This window comes from Coregonus clupeaformis, chromosome 24 (genome assembly GCF_020615455.1).
Source record: "Coregonus clupeaformis isolate EN_2021a chromosome 24, ASM2061545v1, whole genome shotgun sequence".
NCBI lineage: Eukaryota > Metazoa > Chordata > Actinopteri > Salmoniformes > Salmonidae > Coregonus > Coregonus clupeaformis.
In genome coordinates, this window is record NC_059215.1 from 38,613,339 (window position 1) to 38,637,660 (window position 24,322).

The 24,322-nt window shown below is 45.5% G+C and overlaps 1 protein-coding gene across 4 annotated transcripts in view; it reads left to right on the forward strand.

Annotated features, from left to right (window-relative positions):
* LOC121538175 (DNA (cytosine-5)-methyltransferase 3B) overlaps positions 1 to 24,322 on the forward strand; it is a 69,492-nt gene that overhangs the window by 21,801 nt on the left and 23,369 nt on the right. For all 4 annotated transcript variants that reach the window (XM_041845980.2, XM_041845983.2, XM_041845982.2 and 1 more), the window contains exons 8-12: positions 1,864 to 1,971; positions 4,975 to 5,116; positions 6,976 to 7,098; positions 7,418 to 7,462; positions 8,126 to 8,205. In XM_041845980.2, the coding sequence (XP_041701914.1) occupies positions 1,864 to 1,971; positions 4,975 to 5,116; positions 6,976 to 7,098; positions 7,418 to 7,462; positions 8,126 to 8,205 (498 nt within the window). The remainder of the gene's footprint in view (positions 1 to 1,863; positions 1,972 to 4,974; positions 5,117 to 6,975; positions 7,099 to 7,417; positions 7,463 to 8,125; positions 8,206 to 24,322) is intronic.

A 24,322-nucleotide genomic window follows, 5' to 3' on the forward strand; every position in this document is an offset into this window, starting at 1 on the left:
CATCTCCAGCACCACCTCAACATATGATGGCACATTTATATGTTTTGTAGTAAAAAAAGATGTGTTTCCAATAACATCCCTTTAAATACAGTGTACTGTTTAGTTTGAATTTTGTCGACAGACTCACTAGAATATTTTTTTACATTTTAGTCATTTAGCAGACGTGCTTATCCAGAGCGACTTACATTTAGTGAATGCATACGTTTTTTTTTTTTTTTTTTTTTCCATACTGGCCCCCCATGGGAAACGAACCCACATCCCTGCCGGCCAAACCCTCCCCTACCTTGGACGACTTGCACACCGCCCATGGGTCTCCCGGTTGCGGCCGGCTGCAACAGAGCCTGGACTCGAACCAGGATCTCTAGTGGCACAGCTAGCACTGCGATGCAGTGCCTTAGACCACTGCGCCACTCGGGAGTATATCGAGTGAACGGGTTCAGAATATTAGGGATCAATGAAGGAAAGCCATCTACACTCAACAGAAAATATAAATGCAACATGTAAAGTGTTGGTCCCTTGTTTCATGAGCTGAAATAAAAATCCCAGAAATGTTCCATACACACACAAAATGCTTATTTCTCTAAAATGTTGTGCACAAATTTGTTTATATCCCTGTTAGTGAGCATTTCTCCTTTGCCAAGATAATCCATCCACCTGACAGGTGTGGCATATCAAGAAGCTGATTAAACAGCATGATCATTACACGGGTGCACCTTGTGCTGGGGACAATAAAAGGCCACTTTAAAATGTGCAGTTTTGTAGCACAACACAATGCCACAATGCCACAGAAGCGTGCAATTGGCATGCTGTCTGCAGGAATGTCCACCAGAGCTTTTGCCAGAGAATCAAATGTTAATTTCTCTACCATAAGCTGCCTCTGACGTCGTTTTAGAGAATTTGGCAGTACCTCCAACTGGCCTCACAACCATTTACAGAGGAAGCAAATGAAAGTAAACGAAACAATGTAATTAAATGATAATGTAGGCTGTAAAAACTGAAGGGAACTAACAGTAAATTGGCGGTTGAACATGTGTGGTTATTATGCCTACTGACGGTCGATACTGATAGTGGCTAATATTTAACTTGATAGAAATAGCAAACAGAGAAAGTCCGGGTAGCTTATAATTAAGACATGCGAGAGTGCACATCCCTGCAAGTTAAAAGACTGTACAAATTAAATTCTGCATAATGGCACAGCATTTCATAAACTTTACTTTGGGAAAGTTGATATGTTGATATGCTTCAGTTAGCTGCCATATGACTGGTTTCACATTTTTCTCCAGCGATTATAAGGTAAAATAGATCTAAAACTAGTGTCATTTATATTTACAATTCCCTTATCAAAATGGATTAGTCATTTACCTAGCTCTTATCACTAGCTCTTATCAAGTTGTAAATTACAGTGCATGGAGAATGGTGCTTTTTCTATTGGGGGAAAAAAATGAAAAAATAGATGTATTTTCCACTTGGAACCGGTTGGTTCGCTAGACCTTATTCACAGCTTCCTCGCGCGTAAAGGTGGTGGAATTATTAGGGAATTAAGTCAAGGTCAGAATACGGAGTATCTGTAGACACACCTCCGCCACACCTTCATTTATTCGATCTCCACCCCAAACGAAAAGCTGGTGAATAGCATGATATTCTCATATTTAAGTTCATGGTCAGAATACGCATAGAGAGAAATGGGCATAAAAAGGGAATTACATTCCATTTACACACATACTTAACTTGTGTCGGAATTCCCCCCTATGTGAATACGGACGTTGTTTTACAGTAAAGCAATGAATGAGCGTTTAACCCTCAATATCTCTACCTGCTAATGTCTTGTCCTTCCTTGGCTTCCACTCATCATCCTTCCTCCAGGTGTCTGCTGACAAGCTGGACTCCATCACTGCTTTCCCCAAGTTCTTCAACCAGGCCTCCTACACCAAGCTGACATCCTACCGCAGGGCCATCTTCCAGGCACTGGAGGTAAGGAAGGAGGGGTGGGGGAATTGACAATAAAGTCAATACAGGGCCTTGCTTTCCCTGCAGTTCCTTTATCAGTCTCTCAATACGAGGAGCTGTTAATAATCTTTGAATACAGACAGACAGATAGATAGACAGGGAGCCAAGCTTGGACAAGTCCTTACCATAAACATTCTCTTGTTCTCAGGGCCGGTCCGGGCCATTCTGCCACCCTAGGCAAGACAAAAAACGTGCTGCCCACCGCAAAACTAGAACAGTCCCAGTAAGCATCATGACGTTGAAAAGACTTCTAAAATACATATTTTCCAGACGTTGAAGTTAGCTTAAATTTCAGTTCTGAATGAAAGGTGAAAATACGTATTTCCGGACTTTGAAATAAGGTTCATTTTCGGTTCTGAATTAAAGTTGAAAGTACATAATTTATAGATGCCTACGTTTTGGACCGTACCAAATATCAATGTCCTTGGGCGTTGAATTCAAGGCCGGACCGCACCAAATCTGAACCAAACATAGACGTCTATGATTGGTTCAGATTTGGTCCGGACCGGACCAAAAACCAACGTCTGTGGACGTGGAAATCAAGGCCGGTCTGGACTGCACCAAGAAAAGACGTCCAAAAGGCGTCGGTCCGTGCTTATTGAGGTATAGCCTACAGTGTCGCCTGAATTTTTATTTTAGGAATGCCCATCTATGTGGTAGACCTACCGTTTGTAAAACAAACAAAAAAAGACGTCCAAAAGACGTCAGCGTCGGTCCGTGCTTACTGCGGTGTAGCCTACCATGTACGCCTGCAAAGGAATTTTCAAATCAAATCAAATTTGATTTGTCACATACACGTGTTTAGCAGATGTTATTGCGGGTGTAGCGACATGCTTGTGCTTCTAGCTCCCGACAGTGCAGTAATATCAAAGAAGTACCGTAATTTTCGGACTATAAGCTGCGCCTTTTTTCCAATTTTTCGACCCTGCGGCTTATATAACGGTGCGGCTAATCTATGGATTTTTACAGCTAACGGCCACTAGAAGACCTCCTAAATCTATGGATTTTACAGGTTACAGTCCACCAACTTTAACTCTATGGGCTCTATGACCGGTCCGCGCCCCCCACCTTTAAGCGGCGGGCTCCAGCAGGAAAAGCTGGAGGCCGGAAAAGAGTGAGACAGGTATTGCGCAAAAGTAAAAGTGGAACCGAGAGTGGTACGAGAGACAGAACGAGAGACAGAACGAGAGCAAGACAGACAGACATTACGAGAGCGAGACAGTTTGTGCAAAGGAAGTTTTCATGCACAATCCATCTCTTTCCCGACAATCCCCTCTGTGCACGAACCCTTACATATGGTAATTAAACATTAAAACACCTGCGGCTTATAGTCCAGTGCGGCTTATATATGTACACATCATTCAATTTAGCTGCTGCGGCTTATACTCCGGTGCGCCTTATAGTGCGGAAAATACGGTAATATCTATCAATTTCACAACATATACCCTATACACACAAATCTAGTAAGGAATGGAATTTAAGAATATATACATATATGGACAAGCAATGACAGAGCGGCATGGACTAAGATACAGTAGAATATTTTATGAATGCCCATCCATGTGGTAGGCCCACCGTTTGTAAAACAGGCCGTTGCATTGCCGTTATTAGTCCTGATTCCTGTGACTAATCAATTTGGCTATTTTTATTTTTTTTAATTTGAGTCATTTTAGCAGACGCTCTTATCCAGAGCAACTTACAGTTAGTGAGTGCATACATTTTCATATTTAACTCTGAATATCAGCTACCCAACTTTATCAGGAGGAGTTATCCTGAACTTATTTGCAATGTGTTTACACAGCGGGAAATGCAGAAGTATTTTATTTTTTGGCTATGATCAGCTCGTCATAAAATGTACGGATACATACACTGATCATGACAATTTAGCCCACGGGATGAAACTCCTGGATAGCAGTTGTGAGTAGCCGATTGTCCATTCCATATTGTCAATTTTACCTGTCCTGTTTTTAGGATATGTTGTTTGTTAACATGTCAGCAATTTTTTTATCTGATTGGGCGCCATTTATGTTAGGCTATTCGATCGGAGAAACATTATGTTTCCGTCTCATTACATTGTCATACATTTTATCTCCAGCCTGTAGGCTACATGAAAGACCACATAGCCTACTCTTTCTGATACATGATTTATGTTAGATTATCTTTTTGACGGAACGTTGGTGGAGCGCTGCAACGATGCATCTCTCCAACAGTACCCTGGAGAGGCACGCTGGGAATGGACAAGATAAATATTTTGCGGCCTTTGACAAAGTGGGCACTGCTTATCACAAGGCGGCGTCAGCACTCACCTAAAAAGCCCATATGCCACTGGTTGAGAGAAAATGTCATAGTTTTTTCGCAGAATTATGTGAGGTTTTATGTGTTGTTGGAGGTGTGGTGTTTAGCTCAGAAAATGGCATCCTCTTCAATCTGCCGCCATAGGCGAACACCTAATCCTGCATAATGAGCTGGCCGGCCTTACTTGTTCTTGTCTCCTTGTCTTGTGTGTTTGTGTTTGTTTGACTCTTTTCTCTGGTTAAGATGATCTGTCCGCCTTTGTGAGATAGAGCAGAGAAAGAGGAAGACTTGTGTTTTTAGTGAGATGTCTGTCTGTCTCTCTGTCTGCTTGTCTGTCTGCGAGCACAAGCCCCTTCTTTTAGTAGCCTAGTTCAGTCTGTTGTCTCTGTCTACCTGTCTGTTTGGTCTCTCTTGTGTGCTTGACTGTCTGTGTAGAGTACCTGCCTGTCTGATCGTTTGTTTGTTTAGCAAGGCTGACAATCATCTCTTCTCATTTCCCCTTTTGTCTCTGCCCCTCCTCTTCCCCCCTCTCTATTCTCCCTTTCTCTCTCCCTCCCATCTCGTATTATCTTCCCCCTAACCTCCTCCCTCTCCTTCTACCTCCCCTCCCTCTCTCCTTCCTCCCCTCTTTCCCTGACCGCATCTCTCCCCCCCTCACCCCCCCTCTCTCAGATGGCCAGTCTGCGTGCTGTGAAGACGTTCCCTCAGTGTGAGTCAGAGGGGCCAGAGGACCAGGTCCAGCCCATGCTGGACTGGGCCAACGGGGGCTTCCTGCCTAAGGGCCAAGAGGGCCTCAAACCCACAGACAACCCTGGTGAGACTCACCAACCAAAGCCAATATAAGGTCTAAATGTCATGGCTGGGGTTTTCTCCTGCCTCCTCCTGTCCTGTCTTGTCCAATATGGGCACGTTAAAGGGATAGTTAACTTTTTTGAGAAAAAAAAAGGTTTAAACTTCTAAAAAGCGAAGTATCCCTTTAATCAATATTTCAGTTTTCAGATCTGTAGTCCAATATATCACTGTTATAGCACCCAACTTAAAGGTGCAATATATATAAATTGCTCCGCCATTTTATTGCTAAAATTCTAGTAGTTTGCGTAATTTCAGTTTAAACTGCAGTTTAAAACGCTGAGATATATTTTCAATAACCAAAAATATTGTATTTTCAGCTGTTTGAAGCTGGTGTACAAAATCGAAAGTAAAAGACGCAAAAACAACATTTAAGAACGGGAGCATAGAAATAGTGCATATATAAAATATCTACCGCTTCTTAGACTTGCTTTTGATGAGAGTGAAACATCCATAACTCATATTTCTATGTGAATTTGGTCGGGTCACCCAAAAACATAATGCCCCTAGCTAGAGCTGAGACTATAGTTGCTGACAGATTTAAGAGTTACACCATTACTTTCTCTAGATCAATATGACACATGTTTAATTAAATACTTTTATTAGAAGACTTACGTAATTTATTCCTGTCTCTACTTGGCATCCTAATCTGCCTCTCCTTCTCTAAAGGGTACATCTCTTTCTCTCTCTCTGATGGCTCTCCCATTCTTAGATACTCTCTCGCTCGCTCTCTCGCTCAGCCTCTGTCTGCACCACATGATCTGTTAACTGTATGTTGGCACATTGGTATTTTATTAGAGAGGAGGGGTGGTTATAGCCTGGGTACCAGTTCCTTTAGCTAATCCACTTCCTGTACTCTGGTTTCCACTAGTTACCACAGCCACAAAGTCAAAATGGCATATATTTCATAAAAATTTATGAAAACAAAAATGTGCTTTTTGGTCTTCATTTAAGGTTAGGGTTAGGCATAAGGTTAGCAGTGTGGTTAAGGTTAGGGTTGAGGTTGAGGTTAGGATTAGGTTTAAAACAGTGGAGGCTGCTGAGGGGAGGACAGCTCAGAATAATGGCTGGAACGGACAAAATTGAATGGCATCAAACACATGAAAACCATGTGTATTTGATATCATTCCACTGATTCTGCTCCAGCCATTACCACTAGCCCGTTCTCCCCAATTAAGGTGCCACAAACCTGCTGTGTTTTAAAATCAGATTTTAAGAAGATAAATGTTAGAAATAGGTGGGGTTTATGACTTTGTGGTGGTGGTAGCTAGTGATGACCAAAGTTGCTAGCTCACATCTAAATTCTCAAACTAAATACATACTGCAATTCCAACCACAACAACTTCCCTAGCTAACAGCTAAATGTTTGTTTTTGACTTTGTTATAAATTCTAATTATATTTCCAAAGCTGGATAATATTAATGTTATTTCCAACAACCAGTGAGCAACTCCGCCGTAAATCCAGCGCATATTGAACGTTGAGATTGCCGAAAGGCCAGTCTCTTTGGCGATGACAAGGAGTGGCAAGGAGTGGAATGTTAGCTAAACAGACTGGTACTCACACTAGGGTGGTTAAGGGTGGTCTCCTGTTTAGTATGTTTCATTATGTCATCCACCATACTCTATAGGTTAGGGTTCAATGGGTTGGTCGGGTTTAATGGACCAATATTACTTGGCCAATAATACAGTGATATCAACTGGAATACAGTAATATTACATATATTTTAGAAAAAAATTTTTTTGCAATAACCTAGAGTATTGTAGGTACAGTATATTTTCTTCTACATGCTTTGACGGTTGTCTGTGTGGGTGTGTCCTCTCCAGATAGCAACACGTTGAACCACCAGGTTTTGGACGTCAGTCTGCCAGAGTATTTCCCGACAGCCAAGAGGCCCCGCATCAGCCTGTGTAAGGCCAAATGCGGCCCAGAGGAGGTCTACAGTCGAGGTCAGAGGTCAAACAAACAGGGTTCAACCTGGGGTTACCAGGGTTGTAGTTATTAGGTACCAAACGGAAGAAAACAGAAACAGGGAGGGACTACTTGGATTTGTCCTATAAGAAACACTAATTTCCCATTTCTGGGAAACATGTTTTCAAACATTTTATGCCCTAATGAATACGATCCTGGAGTCGTCTGTCTCAAACATATGTAGCTAATTAACATACATATGTTATTTATTGCTATGCCGTGTTATTATTCATGTGACTCAAGACCTGTCTTTGATTATTGACCTGGATGTGTGTCTCTCTCTCCTCTGCCCTTCAGAACAAATGGTGCATGAAGTTTTGAAGAATAACAGAAGTATAGAAGGTATGTTCTCATTTTAATTTCAGATATTTTCTCTCCAATTGACACATAAAGTATTCATACCCCTTGACTTATTCCACATTTTGTTGTATTACAGCCTGAATTCAAAATTGATTAAATTGATTTTATTTTCTGACCCATCTACCAATAGGTGCCCTTCTTTGCGAAGCATAGGATACCTCACTGGTCTTTGTGGTTGAATCTGTGTTTTAAATTCACTGCTCCACTGAGGGACCTTACATATATTTGTATGTGTGGGGTACAGAGATGAGGTAGTCATTTAAAAATCATGTTAAACACTTTTATTCCACAGAGAATGAGTCCATGCAACTTATTAAGCAAATGTTTACTCCTGAACTTATTTAGGCTTGCCAAAACAAAGGGGTTGAATACTTATTAACTCAAGACATTTCAGCTTTTCATTTTGTATTAATTCGTTTTTTTTAAATCGAAAAACATAATTCCACTTTGACATTATGGAGTATTGTGTGTAGGCCAGTGACCAAAGAAAATCTCAATCCATTTTAAATTCAGGCTGTAACACAACAAAATGTGGAAAAAGTCAAGGGTTTGAATACTTTCTGAAGCAACTGTAGCTATTGAACATGAACTGCGAAGAGTGTTTTCATCGAAAGTCGTCATCTATCTCATATTTGTTTCGTGCAGACTTTTGCCTCTCTTGCGGGAAGACAAGAGTGGCAACCTTCCACCCACTTTTTGAAGGAGGCCTTTGCCAAGCATGCAAGGTTAGTGCACTTATAATAATAAATAATAATACGCCATTTAGCAGACGCTTTTATCCAAAGCTACTTACAGTCATGCGTGCATATGTTTTTTTTGTGTATGGGTGGTCCCGGGGATCGAACCCACTACCTTGGCGTTACAAGCGCCGTGCTCTACCAGCTGAGCTACAGAGGACCACACTTATCTAATGCCCTCTAAGTCAGAATTGGCACACTGACAAGAAATACACCTACCATCTTTACCAACCACCACTGAGTCTAGATCCCACATTGTACTTAGAGTAGAAAAATAATCATTGAAAGAGTCAGGACACCCTGAGGTGAATGACACCTACACTACCATTCAAAAGTTTGGGGTCACTTAGAAATGTCCTTGTCATCGAAAGAAAAGCAATTTTTCTGTCCATTAAAATAACATGAAATTGATCAGAAATACAGTGTAGACATTGTTAATGTTGTAAATAGCTATTGTAGCTGGAAACGGCTGATTTTCTATGGAATATCTACATAGGCGTACAGAGGCCCATTATCAGCAACCATCAGTCCTGTGTTCCAATGGCACGTTGTGTTTGCTAATCCAAGTTTATCCTTTTAAAAGGCTAATTGATCATTAGAAAACACTTTTGCAATTATGTTAGCACAGCTGAAAACTGTTGTGCTGATTAAAGAAGCAATAAAACTGGCCTTCTTGAGACTAGTTGAGTATCTGAAGCATCAGCAATTGTGGGTTCGATTACAGGCTCAAAATGGCCAGAAACAAATAACTTTCTTCTGAAACTCGTCAGTCTATTCTTGTTCTGAGAAATGAAGGCTATTCCATGCGAGAAATTGCCAAGAAACTGAAGATCTCGTACAACGCTGTGTACTACTCCCTTCACAGAACAGCGCAAACTGGCTCTAACAATAGAAAGAGGAGTGGGAGGCCCCGGTGTACAACTGAGCAAGAGGAGTTTGAGAAACAGGCGCCTCACAGGTCCTCAACTGGCAGCTTCATTAAATAGTACCCGCAAAACACCAGTCTCAACGTCAACAGTGAAGAGGCGACTCCGGGATGCTGACCTTCTAGGCAGAGTTGCAAAGAAAAAGCCATATCTCTGACTGGCCAATTAAAATAAAAGATTAAGATGGGCAAAAGAACACAGACACTGGACAGAGGAAGATTGGAAAAAAGTGTTATGGACAGACAAATCGAAGTTTGAGGTGTTTGGATCACAAAGAAGATTTGTGAGACGCAGACCAAATGAAAAGATGTTGGATGAGTGCTTGATGTCATCTGTCAAGCATGGTGGAGGCAATGTGATGGTCTGGGGGTGCTTTGGTGGTGGTAAAGTGGGAGATCTGTACAGGGTAAAAGGGATCTTGAAGAAGGAAGGCTATCACTCCATTTTGCAACGCCATGCCAAACCCTGTGGACGACGCTTGATATGGAGCCAATTTCCTCCTACAACAGGACAATGACCCAAAGCACAGCTCCAAACTATGCAATAACTATTTAGGGAAGAAGCAGTCAGCTGGTATTCTGTCTATAATGGAGTGGCCAGCACAGTCACCGGATCTCAACCCTATTGAGCTGTTGTGGGAGCAGCTTGACCATATGGTACGTAAGAAGTACCCATCAAGCCAATCCAACTTGTGGGAGGTGCTTCAGGAAGCATGGGGTGAAATCTCTTCAGATTACCTCAACAAATTGACAACTAGAATGCCAAAGGTCTGCAAGGCTGTAATTGCTGCAAATGGAGGATTCTTTGACGAAAGCAAAGTTTGAAGGACACAATTATTATTTCAATTAAAAATTATTATTTCTAACCTTTTCAATGACTACATTTCCTATTCATTTTGCTATATTTCCTATTCTAACTCATTTCATGTATGTTTTCATGGAAAACCAGGACATTTCTAAGTGACCCCAAACTTTTGAACGGTAGTGTATGCTGAGCACTTGTTGGCTGCTTTTCCTTCACTCTGCGGTCCGACTCATCCCAAACCATCTCAATTGGGTTGAGGTCGGGGGATTGTGGAGGCCAGGTCATCTGATGCAGCACTCCATCACTCTCCTTCTTGGTAAAATAGCCCTTACACAGCCTGGAGGTGTGTTGGGTCATTGTCCTGTTGAAAAACAAATGATAGTCCCACTAAGCCCAAACCAGATGGGATGGCGTATCGCTGCAGAATGCTGTGGTAGCCATGCAGGTTAAGTGTGCCTTGAATTCTAAATAAATCACAGACAGTGTCACCAGCAAAGCACCCCCACCCACACCATAACACCTCCTCCTCCATGCTTCACGGTGGGAACCACACACGTGGAGATCATCCGTTCACCGCATCTCGCAAAGACACAGTGGTTGGAACCAAAAATCTCAAATTTGGACTACAGACCAAAGGACACATTTCCACCGATCTAATGTCCATTGCTCGTGTTTCTTGGCCCAAGCAAGCCTCTCTTTCCTATTGGTGTTCTTTAGTAGTCGTTTCTTTGCAGCAATTCGACCATGAATGCCTGATTCACAGTCTCCTCTGAACAGTTGATGTTGAGATGTGTCTGTTACTTGAACTCTGTGAAGCATTTATTTGGGCCGCAAATTCTGAGGCTGGTAACTCTAATTAACTTATCTTCTGCAGAAGAGGTAACTCTTCAAATCAAATCAAATCAAATGTTATTCGCTACATACGCCGAATACAACAGGTGTAGACCTTACAGTGAAATGCTTACTTACAAGCCCTTAACCAACAATGCAGTTTCAAGAAAAAAATGTGTTAAGTAAAAAATAGATAAGTAAAAAATAAAACAAGCAAATAATTAAAGAGCAGCAGTAAAATAAAATAAAATGACAGTAGGGAGGCTATATACAGGGGGTACCGGTACAGAGTCAATGTGCCGGTTAGAAGGACACTCTGGGTCTTCCATTCCTGTGGCGGTCCTCATGAGAGCCAGTTTCATCATAGCGCTTGATGGTTTTTGCGACTGCACTTGAAGAAACTTTCAAAGTTCTTGACATTTTCCGTATTAACTGACCTTCATGTCTTAAAGTAATGATGGACTGTCGTTTCTCTTTGCTTATTTGATCTGTTCATGCCATAATATGACTTGGTCTTTTACCAAATAGGGCTATCTTCTGTATACACCCCCTACCTTGTCCCCCCTACACAACTGATTGGCTCAAATGCATTAAGAAGGAAATAAATTCCACAAATTAACTTTTAAGAAGGCACACCTGTTGATTGAAAGGCATTCAAGGTGACTACCTCGTGAAGCTGGTTGAGAGAATGCCAAGAGTGTGCAAAGCTGTCATCAAGGCAAAGGGTGGCTATTTGAAGAATCTCAAATCTATTACAAATCTATCCAGGCAGGCCGCGACCGGGAGACCCATGGGGTGGCGCACAATTGGCCCAGCGTTGTCCAGGGTAGGGGAGGGAATGGCCGGCAGGGATGTAGCTCAGTTGGTAGAGCATGGCGTTTGCAACGCCAGGGATGTGGGTTCGATTCCCACGGGGGGCCAGTATGAAAAAAATTAATAATAATAATGTATGTACTCACTAACTGTAAGTCGCTCTGGATAAGAGCGTGTGCTAAATGACTAAAATGTAAATGTATTTTGATTTGCTTAACACTATTTTGGTTACTACATGATTCCATATGTGTTATTTCATAGTTTTGATGTCTTCACTATTATTCAACAATGTAAAAAATAGTAAAAATAAAGAAAAACCCTTGAATGAGTAGGTGTGTCCAAACTTTTGACTGGTAGTTTATATATACAAGATTTGCCAAATGGAAGGCGAGGGAGAGCTTTGTATGTGTCTCTGTGTGTGGAGTAAAGGTGGTCTAGAGCTTTGTATGTGTCTCTGTGTGTGGAGTAAAGGTGATCTAGAGTTTTTTCCCTCTAGTTGTAGAGGTGACATGCTGGTAGAAATTAGTTAAAACGGATTCCAGTTTTCCAACATTAAAATCACCGGCCACTAGGAGTGCAGCCTCTGGATGAGCATTTTCTTTTTCGCTTATGGCCTATACAGCTCGTTGAGTGCGGTTTTAGTGCCAGCAATAGGTTTGAGGTGGTAAATAGACAGCTACGAAAAATATAGATGAAAACTCTATTGGTAAATAATATGGTCTACAGCCTATCATGAGGTATTCTAACTAAGGCGAGAAGAACCTAGAGACTTCCTTAATATTAGAGATTGCGCTTCCAGTCTTTGTTGACAAAGAGACACACCCCACCGCCACGTATCTTACCAGACGCTGATGTTCTGTCCTGCCGATGCATGGAAAACCCAGCTAACTGTATATTATCCATGTCCTTGTTCAGCCATGACTCCATAAAGCATAGTATATTACAGTTGTTAATGTCCCTTTAATAGGATAGTCTCGAACGGAGCTCGTTCAGTTTGTTCTCAGACTGCCCATCTTAATATTTTCTTTTTATTGGCCAGTCAGAGATATGGCTTTTCCTTTGCAACTCTGCCTAGAAGGTCAGCATCCCGGAGTCGCCTCTTTCCTGTTGACGTTGAGACTGGTGTTTTGCGGGTACTATTTAATGAAGCTGCCAGTTGAGGACCTGTGAGGCATCTGTTTGTCAAACTAGACACTCTAATGTATTTGTCCTCTTGCTCAGTTGTGCACCAGGGCCTCCCACTCCTCTTTCTATTCTGGTTAGAGCCAGTTTGCGCTGTTCTGTGAAGGGAGTAGTACACAGCGTTGTACGAGATCTTCAGTTTCTTGGCAATTTCTCGCACTGAATAGCCTTCAGTTCTCAGAACAAGAATAGTCTGACGAGTTTCAGAAGAAAGTTATTTGTTTCTGGCCATTTTGAGCCTGTAATCGAACCCACGATTGCTGATGCTCCAGATACTCAACTAGTCTCAAGAAGGCCAGTTTTATTGCTTCTTTAATCAGCACAACAGTTTTCAGCTGTGCTAACATAATTGGTTTTCTAATGATCAATTAGCCTTTTAAAACGATAAACGTGCCATTGGAACATAGGACTGGTGGTTGCTGATAATGGGCCTCTGTACGCCCATGTAGATATTCCATTACAAATCTGCCGTTTCCAGCTACAATAGCCATATACAACATTAACAATGTCTACACTGTATTTCTGATCAATTTGATGTTATTTTAATGGACCAAAAAATTGCTTTTCTTTCGATAACAAGGACATTTCTAATTGACCCCCTAACTTTTGAACGGTAGTGTACCAACCTAAACATGTAATCCATTCCGAGCCCTGCGATGTGTGAAAGTGTTTATTCATGTGTTTGTGCAGCTTTCTGGAAGAAGAATTTCCACAGTAGTCATCTTGAGCTATTTTGTCAATATAGCCACTGTGTTCAGAACTTAGAGTGAGACATGCCTGGGCCTGTCTCTCTCTTGTGTAAGGGACTAGAAGCATCGATACCAGGCCTGGCTGGCTGCTTCTATTGAAATACCTCCAATCCAATAGATAGATAATTACCACAGGTATGAATGTTCACTGCATGATCATATTACATAATCACATCCTGACCTGGGTTCAATTAGTATTCGAAATCTTCTAAATACTTTTAGTGTTTGCTTTAGTCTGTATGGAGTGCCAGAGGGGCAAGGTTTGTAGTGTTGCGACTATTCTATTCGCTCCAGGCAAGCTCAATCAAACCCAGCTAAAGTATTTGTAATGATTGCAAATAATTTTGAACCCAGGTCTGATCACATTAATTATATTTTACATTTTAGTCATTTAGCAGACACTCTTATCCAGAGCGACTTACATTTAGTGAGTGCATACATTTTCATATTGGCCCCCCGTGGGAAACGAACCCACAACCCTGGCGTTGCAAGCGCCATACTCCTGAGTGGCGCAGTGGTCTAAGGCACTGCATCGCAGTGCTAACTGTGCCACTAGAGATCCTGGTTCGAATCCAGGCTCTGTCGCAGCCGGCCGCGACCGGGAGACTCATGGGCGGCGCACAATTGGCCCAGCGTCGTCCAGGGTAGGGGAGGGAATGGCCGGCAGGGATGTAGCTCAGTTGATAGAGCATGGCGTTTGCAACGCCAGGGTTGTGGGTTCGATTCCCACGGGGGGCCAGTATAAAAAAATATGTAATCAATCAATCAATTTTATTTTATATAGCCCTTCTTACATCAGCTAATATCTCGAAGTGCTGTACAGAAACCCAGCCTAAAACCCCAAACAGCTAGTAATGCAGGTGTAGAAGCACGGTGGCTAGGAAAAACTCCCTAGAAAGGCAAAACCTAGGAAGAAACCTAGAGAGGAACAAAGGCTATGAGGGGTGGCCAGTCCTCTTCTGGCTGTGCCGGGTGGAGATTATAACAGAACCATGCCAAGATGTTCAAAAATGTTCATAAGTGACAAGCATGGTCAAATAATAATCAGGAATAAATCTCAGTTGGCTTTTCATAGCCGATCATTAAGAGTTTAAAACAGCAGGTCTGGGACAGGTAGGGGTTCCATAACCGCAGGCAGAACAGTTTAAACTGGAATAGCAGCAAGGCCAGGCGGACTGGGGACAGCAAGGAGTCACCACGGCCGGTAGTCCCGACGTATGGTCCTAGGGCTCAGGTCTCTCAGTTGGCTTTTCATAGCCGATCATTAAGAGTTGAAAACAGCAGGTCTGGGACAGGTAGGGGTTTCGTAGCCGCAGGCAGAACAGTTGAAACTGGAATAGCAGCAAGGCCAGGCGGACTGGGGACAGCAAGGTGTCATCATGCCCGGTAGTCCTGACGTATGGTCCTAGGGCTCAGGTTCTCAGAGAGAAAGAGAGAACGAGAGAATTAGAGAGAGCATACTTAAATTCACACAGGACACTGGATAAGACAGGAGAAGTACTCCAGGTATAACCAACTAACCCCAGCCCCCGACACATAAACTACTGCAGCATAAATACTGGAGGCTGAGACAGGAGCGGTCCGGAGACACTGTGGCCCCATCCGAAGAAACCCCGGACAGGGCCAAACAGGAAGGATATAACCCCACCCACTCCGCCAAAGCACAGCCCCCGCACCACTAGAGGGATATCCCCAACCACCAACTTACAATCCTGAGACAAGGCCGAGTATAGCCCACAGAGGTCTCCACCACAGCACAAACCAAGGGGGGGCGCCAACCCAGACAGGAAGATCACGTCAGTAACTCAACCCACTCAAGTGACGCACCCCTCCCAGGGACGGCATGAAAGAGCACCAGCAAGCCAGTGACTCAGCCCCTGCAACAGGGTTAGAGGCAGAGAACCCCAGTGGAGAGGGGAACCGGCCTGGCAGAGACAGCAAGGGCTGTTCGTTGCTCCAGCCTTTCCGTTCACCTTCACACTCCTGGGCCAGACTACACTCAATCATATGACCTACTGAAGAGATAAGTCTTCAGTAAAGACTTAAAGGTTGAGACCGAGTCTGCGTCTCTCACATGGGTAGGCAGACTGTTCCATAAAAATGGAGATCTATAGGAGAAAGCCCTGCCTCCCGCTGTTTGCTTAGAAATTCTAGGGACAATTAGGAGGCCTGCGTCTTGTGACCGTAGCGTACGTATTGGTATGTACGGCAGGACCAACTCGGAAAGATAGGTAGGAGCAAGCCCATGTAACGCTTTATAGGTTAACAGTAAAACCTTGAAATCAGCCCTTGCCTTAACAGGAAGCCAGTGTAGGGAAGCTAGCACTGGAGTAATATGATCACATTTCTTGGTTCTAGTCAGGATTCTAGCAGCCGTATTTAGCACTAACTGAAGTTTATTTAGTGCTTTATCCGGGTAGCCGGAAAATAGAGCATTGCAGTAGTCTAACCTAGAAGTAACAAATGCATGGATTAATTTTTCTGCATCATTTTTGGACAGAAAATTTCTGATTTTTGCAATGTTACGTAGATGGAAAAAAGCTGTCCTTGAAACAGTCTTGATATGTTCGTCAAAAGAGAGATCAGGGTCAAGAGTAACGCCTAGGTCCTTCACAGTTTTATTTGAGACGACTTTACAACCATCAAGATGAATTGTCAGATTTAACAGAAGATCTCTTTGTTTCTTGGGACCTAGAACAAGCATCTCTGTTTTGTCCGAGTTTAAAAGTAAAAAGTTTTCAGCCATCCACTTCCTTATGTCTGAAACACAGGCTTCTAGCGAGGGCAATTTTGGGGCTTCACCATGCTTCATTGAAATGTACAGCTGTGTGTCATCCGCATAGCAGTGAAAGTTAACATTATGTTTTGAATAACATCCCCAAGAGGTAAAATATATAGTGAAAACAATAGTGGTCCTAAAACGGAACCTTGAGGAACACCGAAATGTACAGTTGATTTGTCGGAGGACAGACCATTCACAGAGACAAACTGATATCTTTCCGACAGGTAGGATCTAAACCAGGCCAGAACTTGTCCGTGTAGACCAATTTGGGTTTCCAGTCTCTCCAAAATAATGTGGTGATCGATGGTGTCAAAGGCAGCACTAAGGTCTAGTAGCACGAGGACAGATGCAGAGCCTCGGTCTGACGCCATTAAAAGGTCATTTACCACCTTCACAAGTGCAGTCTCAGTGCTATGATGGGGTCTAAAACCAGACTGAAGCATTTCGTATACATTGTTTGTCTTCAGAAAGGCAGTGAGTTGCTGCGCAACAGCTTTTTCTAAAATTTTTGAGAGGAATGGAAGATTCGATATAGGCCGATAGTTTTTTATATTTTCCGGGTCAAGGTTTGGCTTTTTCAAGAGAGGCTTTATCACTGCCACTTTTAGTGAGTTTGGTACACATCCGGTGGATAGAGAGCTGTTTATTATGTTCAACATAGGAGGGCCAAGCACAGGAAGCAGCTCCTTCAGCAGTTTAGTAGGAATAGGATCCAGTATGCAGCTTGAAGGTTTAGAGGCCATGATTATTTTCATCATTGTGTCAAGAGATATAGTACTAAAACACTTAAGTGTCTCTCCCGATCCCAGGCCCTCGCAGAGCTGTGCAGATCCAGGACAGCTAAGCCCTGGAGGAATACGCAGATTCAAAGAGGAGTCCGTAATTTGCTTTCTAATGGTCATGATCTTTTCCTCAAAGAAGTTCATGAATTTATCACTGCTGAAGTGAAAACCATCCTCTCTTGGGGAATGCTGCTTTTTAGTTAGCTTTGCAACAGTATCAAAAAGAAATTTTGGATTGTTCTTATTTTCCTCGATTAAGTTGGAAAAGTAGGATGATCGAGCAGCAGTGAGGGCTCTTCGGTACTGCACGGTACTGTCTTTCCAAGCTAGTCGGAAGACTTCCAGTTTGGTGTGGCGCCATTTCCGTTCCAATTTCCTGGAAGCTTGCTTCAAAGCTCGGGTATTTTCTGTATACCAGGGAGCTAGTTTCTTATGACAAATGTTTTTCGTTTTTAGGGGTGCAACTGCATCTAGGGTATTGCGCAAGGTTAAATTGAGTTCCTCAGTTAAGTGGTTAACTGATTTTTGTCCTCTGACGTCCTTGGGTAGGCAGAAGGAGTCTGGAAGGGCATCAATGAATTTTTGTGTTGTCTGAGAATTTATAGCACGACTTTTGATGCTCCTTGGTTGGGGTCTGAGCAGATTATTTGTTGCGATTGCAAACGTAATAAAATGGTGGTCCGATAGTCCAGGATTTTGTGGAAAAACATTAAGATCTACAACATTTATTCCATGGGACAAAACTAGGTCCAGAGTATGACTGTGGCAGTGAGTAGGTCCAGAGACATGTTGGACAAAACCCACTGAGTCGATAATGGCTCCGAAAGACTTTTGGAGTGGGTCTGTGGACTTCTCCATGTGAATATTAAAATCACCAAAAATTAGAATATGATCTGCTATGACTACAAGGTCTGATAGGAATTCAGGAAACTCAGAGAGGAACGCTGTATATGGCCCAGGAGGCCTGTAAACAGTAGCTATAAAAAGTGATTGAGTAGGCTGCATAGATTTCATGACTAGAAGCTCAAAAGATGAAAACGCCATTTTTTTTATTTTTTTTGTAAATTGAAATTTGCTATCGTAAATGTTAGCAACACCTCCGCCTTTGCGGGATGCACGGGAATATGGTCACTAGTGTAACCAGGAGGTGAGGCCTCATTTAACACAGCAAATTCATCAGGCTTAAGCCATGTTTCAGTCAGGCCAATCACATCAAGATTATGATCAGTGATTAGTTCATTGACTATGACTGCCTTTGAAGTGAGGGATCTAACATTAAGTAACCCTATTTTGAGATGTGAGGTATCACGATCTCTTTCAATAATGGCAGGAATGGAGGAGGTCTTTATCCTAATAAGATTGCTAGGGTGAACACCGCCATGTTTAGTTTTGCCCAACCTAGGTCGAGGCACAGACACAGTCTCAATGGGTATGGCTGAGCTGACTACACTGACTATGCTATTGGCAGACTCCACTAAGCTGGCAGGTTGGCTAACAGCCTGCTGCCTGGCCTGCACCCTATTTCACTGTGGGGCTAGAGGAGTTAGAGCCCTATCTATGTTGGTATTCACTAACTGTAAGTCGCTCTGGATAAGAGCGTCTGCTAAATGACTAAAATGTAAATGTAAATGTAATGCTCTACCAACTGAGCTACAGGGGAAAGGCCTTTATCCAGGTTTATCCATGTCTCAGGAAGTTCTTATAGAAACTATTGGCTCAAGCATTCTCTTTATTATTAGCAGCTTTATGGTTATGGGCTCATTTCCATCATAGTTCAAATAGCTATGGTTCAGCCCCTTGTTAAGTGCAATGTGTGCATGGTGAGTGTCAAGGCTGAGGTGAATGTGGTGTGAGAGTCAGGCGCAGGACACCGAAGCTTAGTCCAACAAAGTTTACTTGTGAGAACACAAGGCAAAGATACAATGAACGGCCTCAACAAAAACAGAGGCGAGCAATTACGCAAACTGTGCGTAAGCAATAAAACAACAAACAGAGCAAACACGCAGCACTACGGACAGGCGAAAAACAACACACAACCTAACCAATACAAAACAGGCAACTTATAGAACACGTAATCAGACACAAACGGACACAGGTGTAATAGACAGACAAAAGCAATCAAACATAGAAACATTCAACGGTGGCAGCTAGTACTCCGGGGACGACGAACGCCGAAGCCTGCCCGAACAAGGAGGAGGAGCAGCCTCGGCAGAATCCGTGACAGTACCCCCCCCTTGACGCGCGGCTCCAGCCGTGCGCCGACCCCGGCCTCGGGGACGGCCAGGAGGACGCGGACCCGGGCGCGTGGGATGCCCACGGTGGAACTCAGTCAGGAGGGATTCCCTCCTAGGCACCCAGCACCGTTCCTCCGGACCGTAACCCTCCCACTCCACGAGATACTGGAGACCACTCATCCGGCGCCTCGAGTCCAAGATGGTCCGGACCCTGTACGCCGGGGCCCCCTCGATGTCCAAAGGGGGCGGAGGGGTCTCTCCTATCTCATCTTCTTGGAGTGGGCCAGCTACCACCGGCCTGAGAAGAGACACATGGAACGAGGGGTTAATATTCTTGTAATCAATAGGCAGTTGTAACCTGTAACACACCTCGTTCAATCTTCTCAGGACTTTAAAGGGCCCCACAAACCGCCGACCCAGCTTCCGGCAGGGCAGGCGGAGGGGCAGGTTTCGAGTCGAGAGCCAGACTCGATCTCCCGGTGCGTATACCGGTCCCTCACTGCGGTGGCGATCGGCGCTCGCCTTTTGTCGACTGATGGCCCGCTGCAGATGGACATGGGCAGCGTCCCACGTCTCCTCCGAGCGCCGAATCCACTCATCCACCGCAGGGGCCTCGATCTGGCTCTCGTGCCATGGTGCCAGGACCGGCTGATACCCTAAAACACACTGGAAAGGTGTTAAATTGGTGGAGGAGTGGCGGAGAGAGTTCTGGGCCATCTCTGCCCAGGGGATATACCTAGACCACTCCTCCGGCCGGCCCTGGCAATAGGACCTCAGAAACCTACCCACATCCTGGTTGACTCGTTCAACCTGCCCGTTGCTCTCTGGGTGGTACCCCGAGGTAAGGCTCACCGAGACCCCCAAGCGATCCATGAACGCCCCCCAGACTCTGGAGGTGAACTGGGGACCTCGGTCAGACACAATATCCTCGGGGACCCCATAGTGCCGGAACACGTGGGTAAATAGGGCCTCAGCGGTCTGTAGGGCAGTAGGGAGACCCAGCATTGGGAGGAGACGACAGGCCTTGGAAAACCGATCCACAACGACCAAAATGGTGGTATTCCCCTGGGAGGGGGGGAGGTCGGTCACAAAATCCACCGAGAGGTGGGACCATGGTCGTTGTGGAACGGGCAGGGGATGTAACTTTCCCCTGGGCAAATGTCTAGGCGCCTTACACTGGGCGCACACCGAGCAGGAGGAGACATAAACCCTCACATCCTTAGCTAACGTTGGCCACCAGTATTTCACGCTAAGGCAGTGCACTGTCCGGCCAATACCTGGATGTCCAGAGGAGGGTGATGTATGAGCCCAATAAATAAGGCGGTCACGAACCTCGAGCGGAACGTACGTCCGCCCCACCGGACACTCTGGGGGAGTAGGGTCGGTACGCAGTGCCCGCTCGATCTCCGCATCGACCTCCCACACCACCGGAGCCACCAGACAAGACTCCGGCAGTATGGGAATAGGCTCAATGGACCTCTCCTCTGTGTCATACCGCCGGGACAGGGCGTCTGCCTTACCGTTCTGGGACCCTGGGATGTATGTGATCTTAAAAACAAACCGGGTCAGGAACATGTTCCACCTAGCCTGACGAGGGTTCAATATCCTAGCTGCCCGGATGTACTCCAGGTTACGGTGGTCAGTCAGAATGAGGAAAGGGTGTTGAGCCCCCTCAAGCCAATGCCTCCACACCTTTAGGGCCTGGACTACAGCTAACAGCTCCCTGTCCCCTACGTCATAATTACGCTCCGCCGAGCTGAGCTTCTTAGAATAGAACGCACAGGGGCGGAGTTTAGGTGGCGTGCCGGACCGTTGCGACAGGACTGCCCCAATACCGGCCTCGGACGCGTCTACCTCTACTTGGAATGGTAAAGAGGGATCCGGATGCGCCAGCACCGGAGCCGAGGTGAACAGGTTCTTCAGTTTGACAAATGCCCTGTCCGCCTCAGCTGACCACTGCAAACGAACCGGACCCCCTTTTAGCAGGGACGTAATGGGAGCTGCAACCTGTCCAAAGCCCCGGATAAACCTCCGGTAGTAATTAGCAAAACCCAAAAACTGCTGCACCTCTTTTACAGTGGTTGGAGTTTGCCAATTACGCACGGCCGACACACGGTCAACCTCTATCTTCACACCAGACGCGGACAACCGATAACCCAAAAAGGAGACGGACTCCTGGAAGAACAAGCATTTCTCTGCCTTGACATACAAGTCATGCTCCAACAGTCTCCTCAACACTCGGCGCACCAGGGCTACATGCTCGGCTCGTGTAGAAGAGTACACTAGGATGTCGTCGATGTATACTACCACACCCTGCCCATGCATGTCCCGGAAAATCTCGTCAACAAAGGATTGGAAGACTGAAGGAGCATTCATTAACCCGTATGGCATGACGAGATACTCGTAATGACCCGAGGTGGTGCTAAATGCTGTTTTCCATTCATCCCCCCTCCCTAATGCGCACCAGATTGTACGCGCTCCTGAGATCCAACTTTGTGAAGAACCGCGCTCCGCGTAATGACTCTGTCATAGTCGCAATCAGTGGAAGAGGGTAACTGTACTTAACCGTGATCTGATTGAGACTACGGTAATCAATACACGGGCGCAAACCCCCGTCCTTCTTCTTCACAAAGAAGAAACTCGAGGAAACCGGGGAAGTGGAGGACCGTATGTATCCCTGTGCCAAGGACTCGGCTATGTAAGTCTCCATAGCCGCTGTCTCCTCTTGAGACAGGGGATACACACGGCTCCGGCGGAAGTGCCGCTCCTGTTTGGAGATCTATCGCACAATCCCCCTGTCTATGAGGTGGTAGCCGTGTTGCCCTCGTTTTGCTGAACACAAGTGCTAAATCCTCATATTCAGGGGGAATGCGCATTGCGGGCACTTGGTTCGGACTCTCTACCGAGGTCGCCCCTAAGGAAACACCTAGACATCTCCCTACACACTGGGCAGACCACTCCATAAGAGCCCTCTGTTGCCACGCAATGGTAGGATCATGGGCACTTAACCAGGGAAGCCCCAGCACCACGGGATACGCAGGAGAGTCGATCAGATAAAACGGAATGATCTCCTCATGACCCCCCTGCGTCGTCATCTTAAGTGGTGCTGTGACTTCTCTGATCAACCCCGACCCCAACGGCCGGCTGTCTAGGGCATGAACAGGAAAGGGGGCTTCTACCAGCCGAAGGGGAATTCCTAACCTATAACAAAATTCACGATCAACAAAATTCCCAGCTGCGCCTGAATCTACTAGCGCCTTATGCTGGGAATGAGGTGCCACCTGTGGAAATCTCACAGGTATACACATGTGACCAACAGAGAGCTCTGGGTAAGTGGGGCGCCTACTCACCTGAAATGACTCCCCAGTGCGTGACCTGTTGTCCCCTCTCCCAGGAGACCCTCCCCAGCACCTGGTCGCAGTGTGTCCTCCACGGCCACAGTTGGTGCAGGGGATGGCCCCCCTCGGGTTCTCTCTCCTCCTCTCTCTAGCGCCAGCACCTCCGAGCTCCATGGGAATCGGCTCGGAGGTGCTGGAGGGTGGAATGGACGACCCCCACTCGGGACGTCCGCGGGTAGCCAGCAGGGTGTCGAGACGGATGGAGATGTCCACCAACTGGTCGAAGGATAGGTTGGTGTCCCTGCAGGCCAGCACACGAAGAACGTCCTCTCGTAGGCTACACCGGTAATGGTCGATGAGGGCCCTCTCATTCCACCCCGCATCCGCCGCTAGAGTCCGGAACTCCAGGGCGAACTCCTGTGCTCTCCTCTTCCCCTGTCAGAGGTGGAACAGACGCTCCCCCGCCGCCTTCCCCTCAGGTGGATGATCGAACACAGCCCTGAAGCGGCGGGAGAACTCCGCGTAGGTGATGGTAGCGGCGTCTATTCCCCTCCATTCGGCGTTGGCCCACTCCAACGCCTTGCCGGATAGACAGGAGATGAGGGCGGAGACGCTCTCGTATCCCGAGGGCGCCGGGTGTATGGTGGCCAGGTAGAGTTCCACCTGCAGGAGGAACCCCTGACACCCGCTGCAGAACCATCATATGCCCTCGGGAGCGAGAGCCGAATGCCACTGGGTTCCGGTGCTGGGAGAAGAGGACTGGCCGTTGGTGATGGTAAGGTGTGAGAAGGCGTGGGCACCTCTCCCGTAACCAACCGGCGCAGAGTGTTGGACACCTCGTTCATGGCGGTCCCAAGTTGCCGGATCATGGTGTCTTGGTCGCTGATCCGATCCTCCAGCGACTTGGGTGCCGCCGCTGCTCCTGCTGACTCCATACTGGTGTGTTGTTCTGTCAAGGCTGAGGTGAATGTGGTGTGAGAGTCAGGCGCAGGACACCGAAGCTTAGTCCAACAAAGTTTACTTGTGAGAACACAAGGCAAAGATACAATGAACGGCCTCAACAAAAACAGAGGCGAGCAATTACGCAAACTGTGCGTAAGCAATAAAACAACAAACAGAGCAAACACGCAGCACTACGGACAGGCGAAAAACAACACACAACCTAACCAATACAAAACAGGCAACTTATAGAACACGTAATCAGACACAAACGGACACAGGTGTAATAGACAGACAAAATCAATCAAACATAGAAACATTCAACGGTGGCAGCTAGTACTCCGGGGACGACAAACGCCGAAGCCTGCCCGAACAAGGAGGAGGAGCAGCCTCGGCAGAATCCGTGACAGTGAGTGAATGTTACAATCACAATGGTGATGATGTCAGTATACAGCTTTGTCATTGTGTTATACAATGTGTCCCAGAGCGGCGCATTTGTGTCTGTTGACTTTGGTGTCTGTGTTTAAAATACACAGACATCCCCCCCCACACACACACACAGACACCGACTTACACTAAATTACCAAAAGTATCGTCGAACATCTCATTCCAAAATCATGGGCATTAATATGGAGTTGGTCCCCCCTTTGCTCCTATAACAGCTTCCACTCTTCTGGGAAGGCTTTCTACTAGATGTTGGAACATTGCTGCAGGGACTTGCTTCC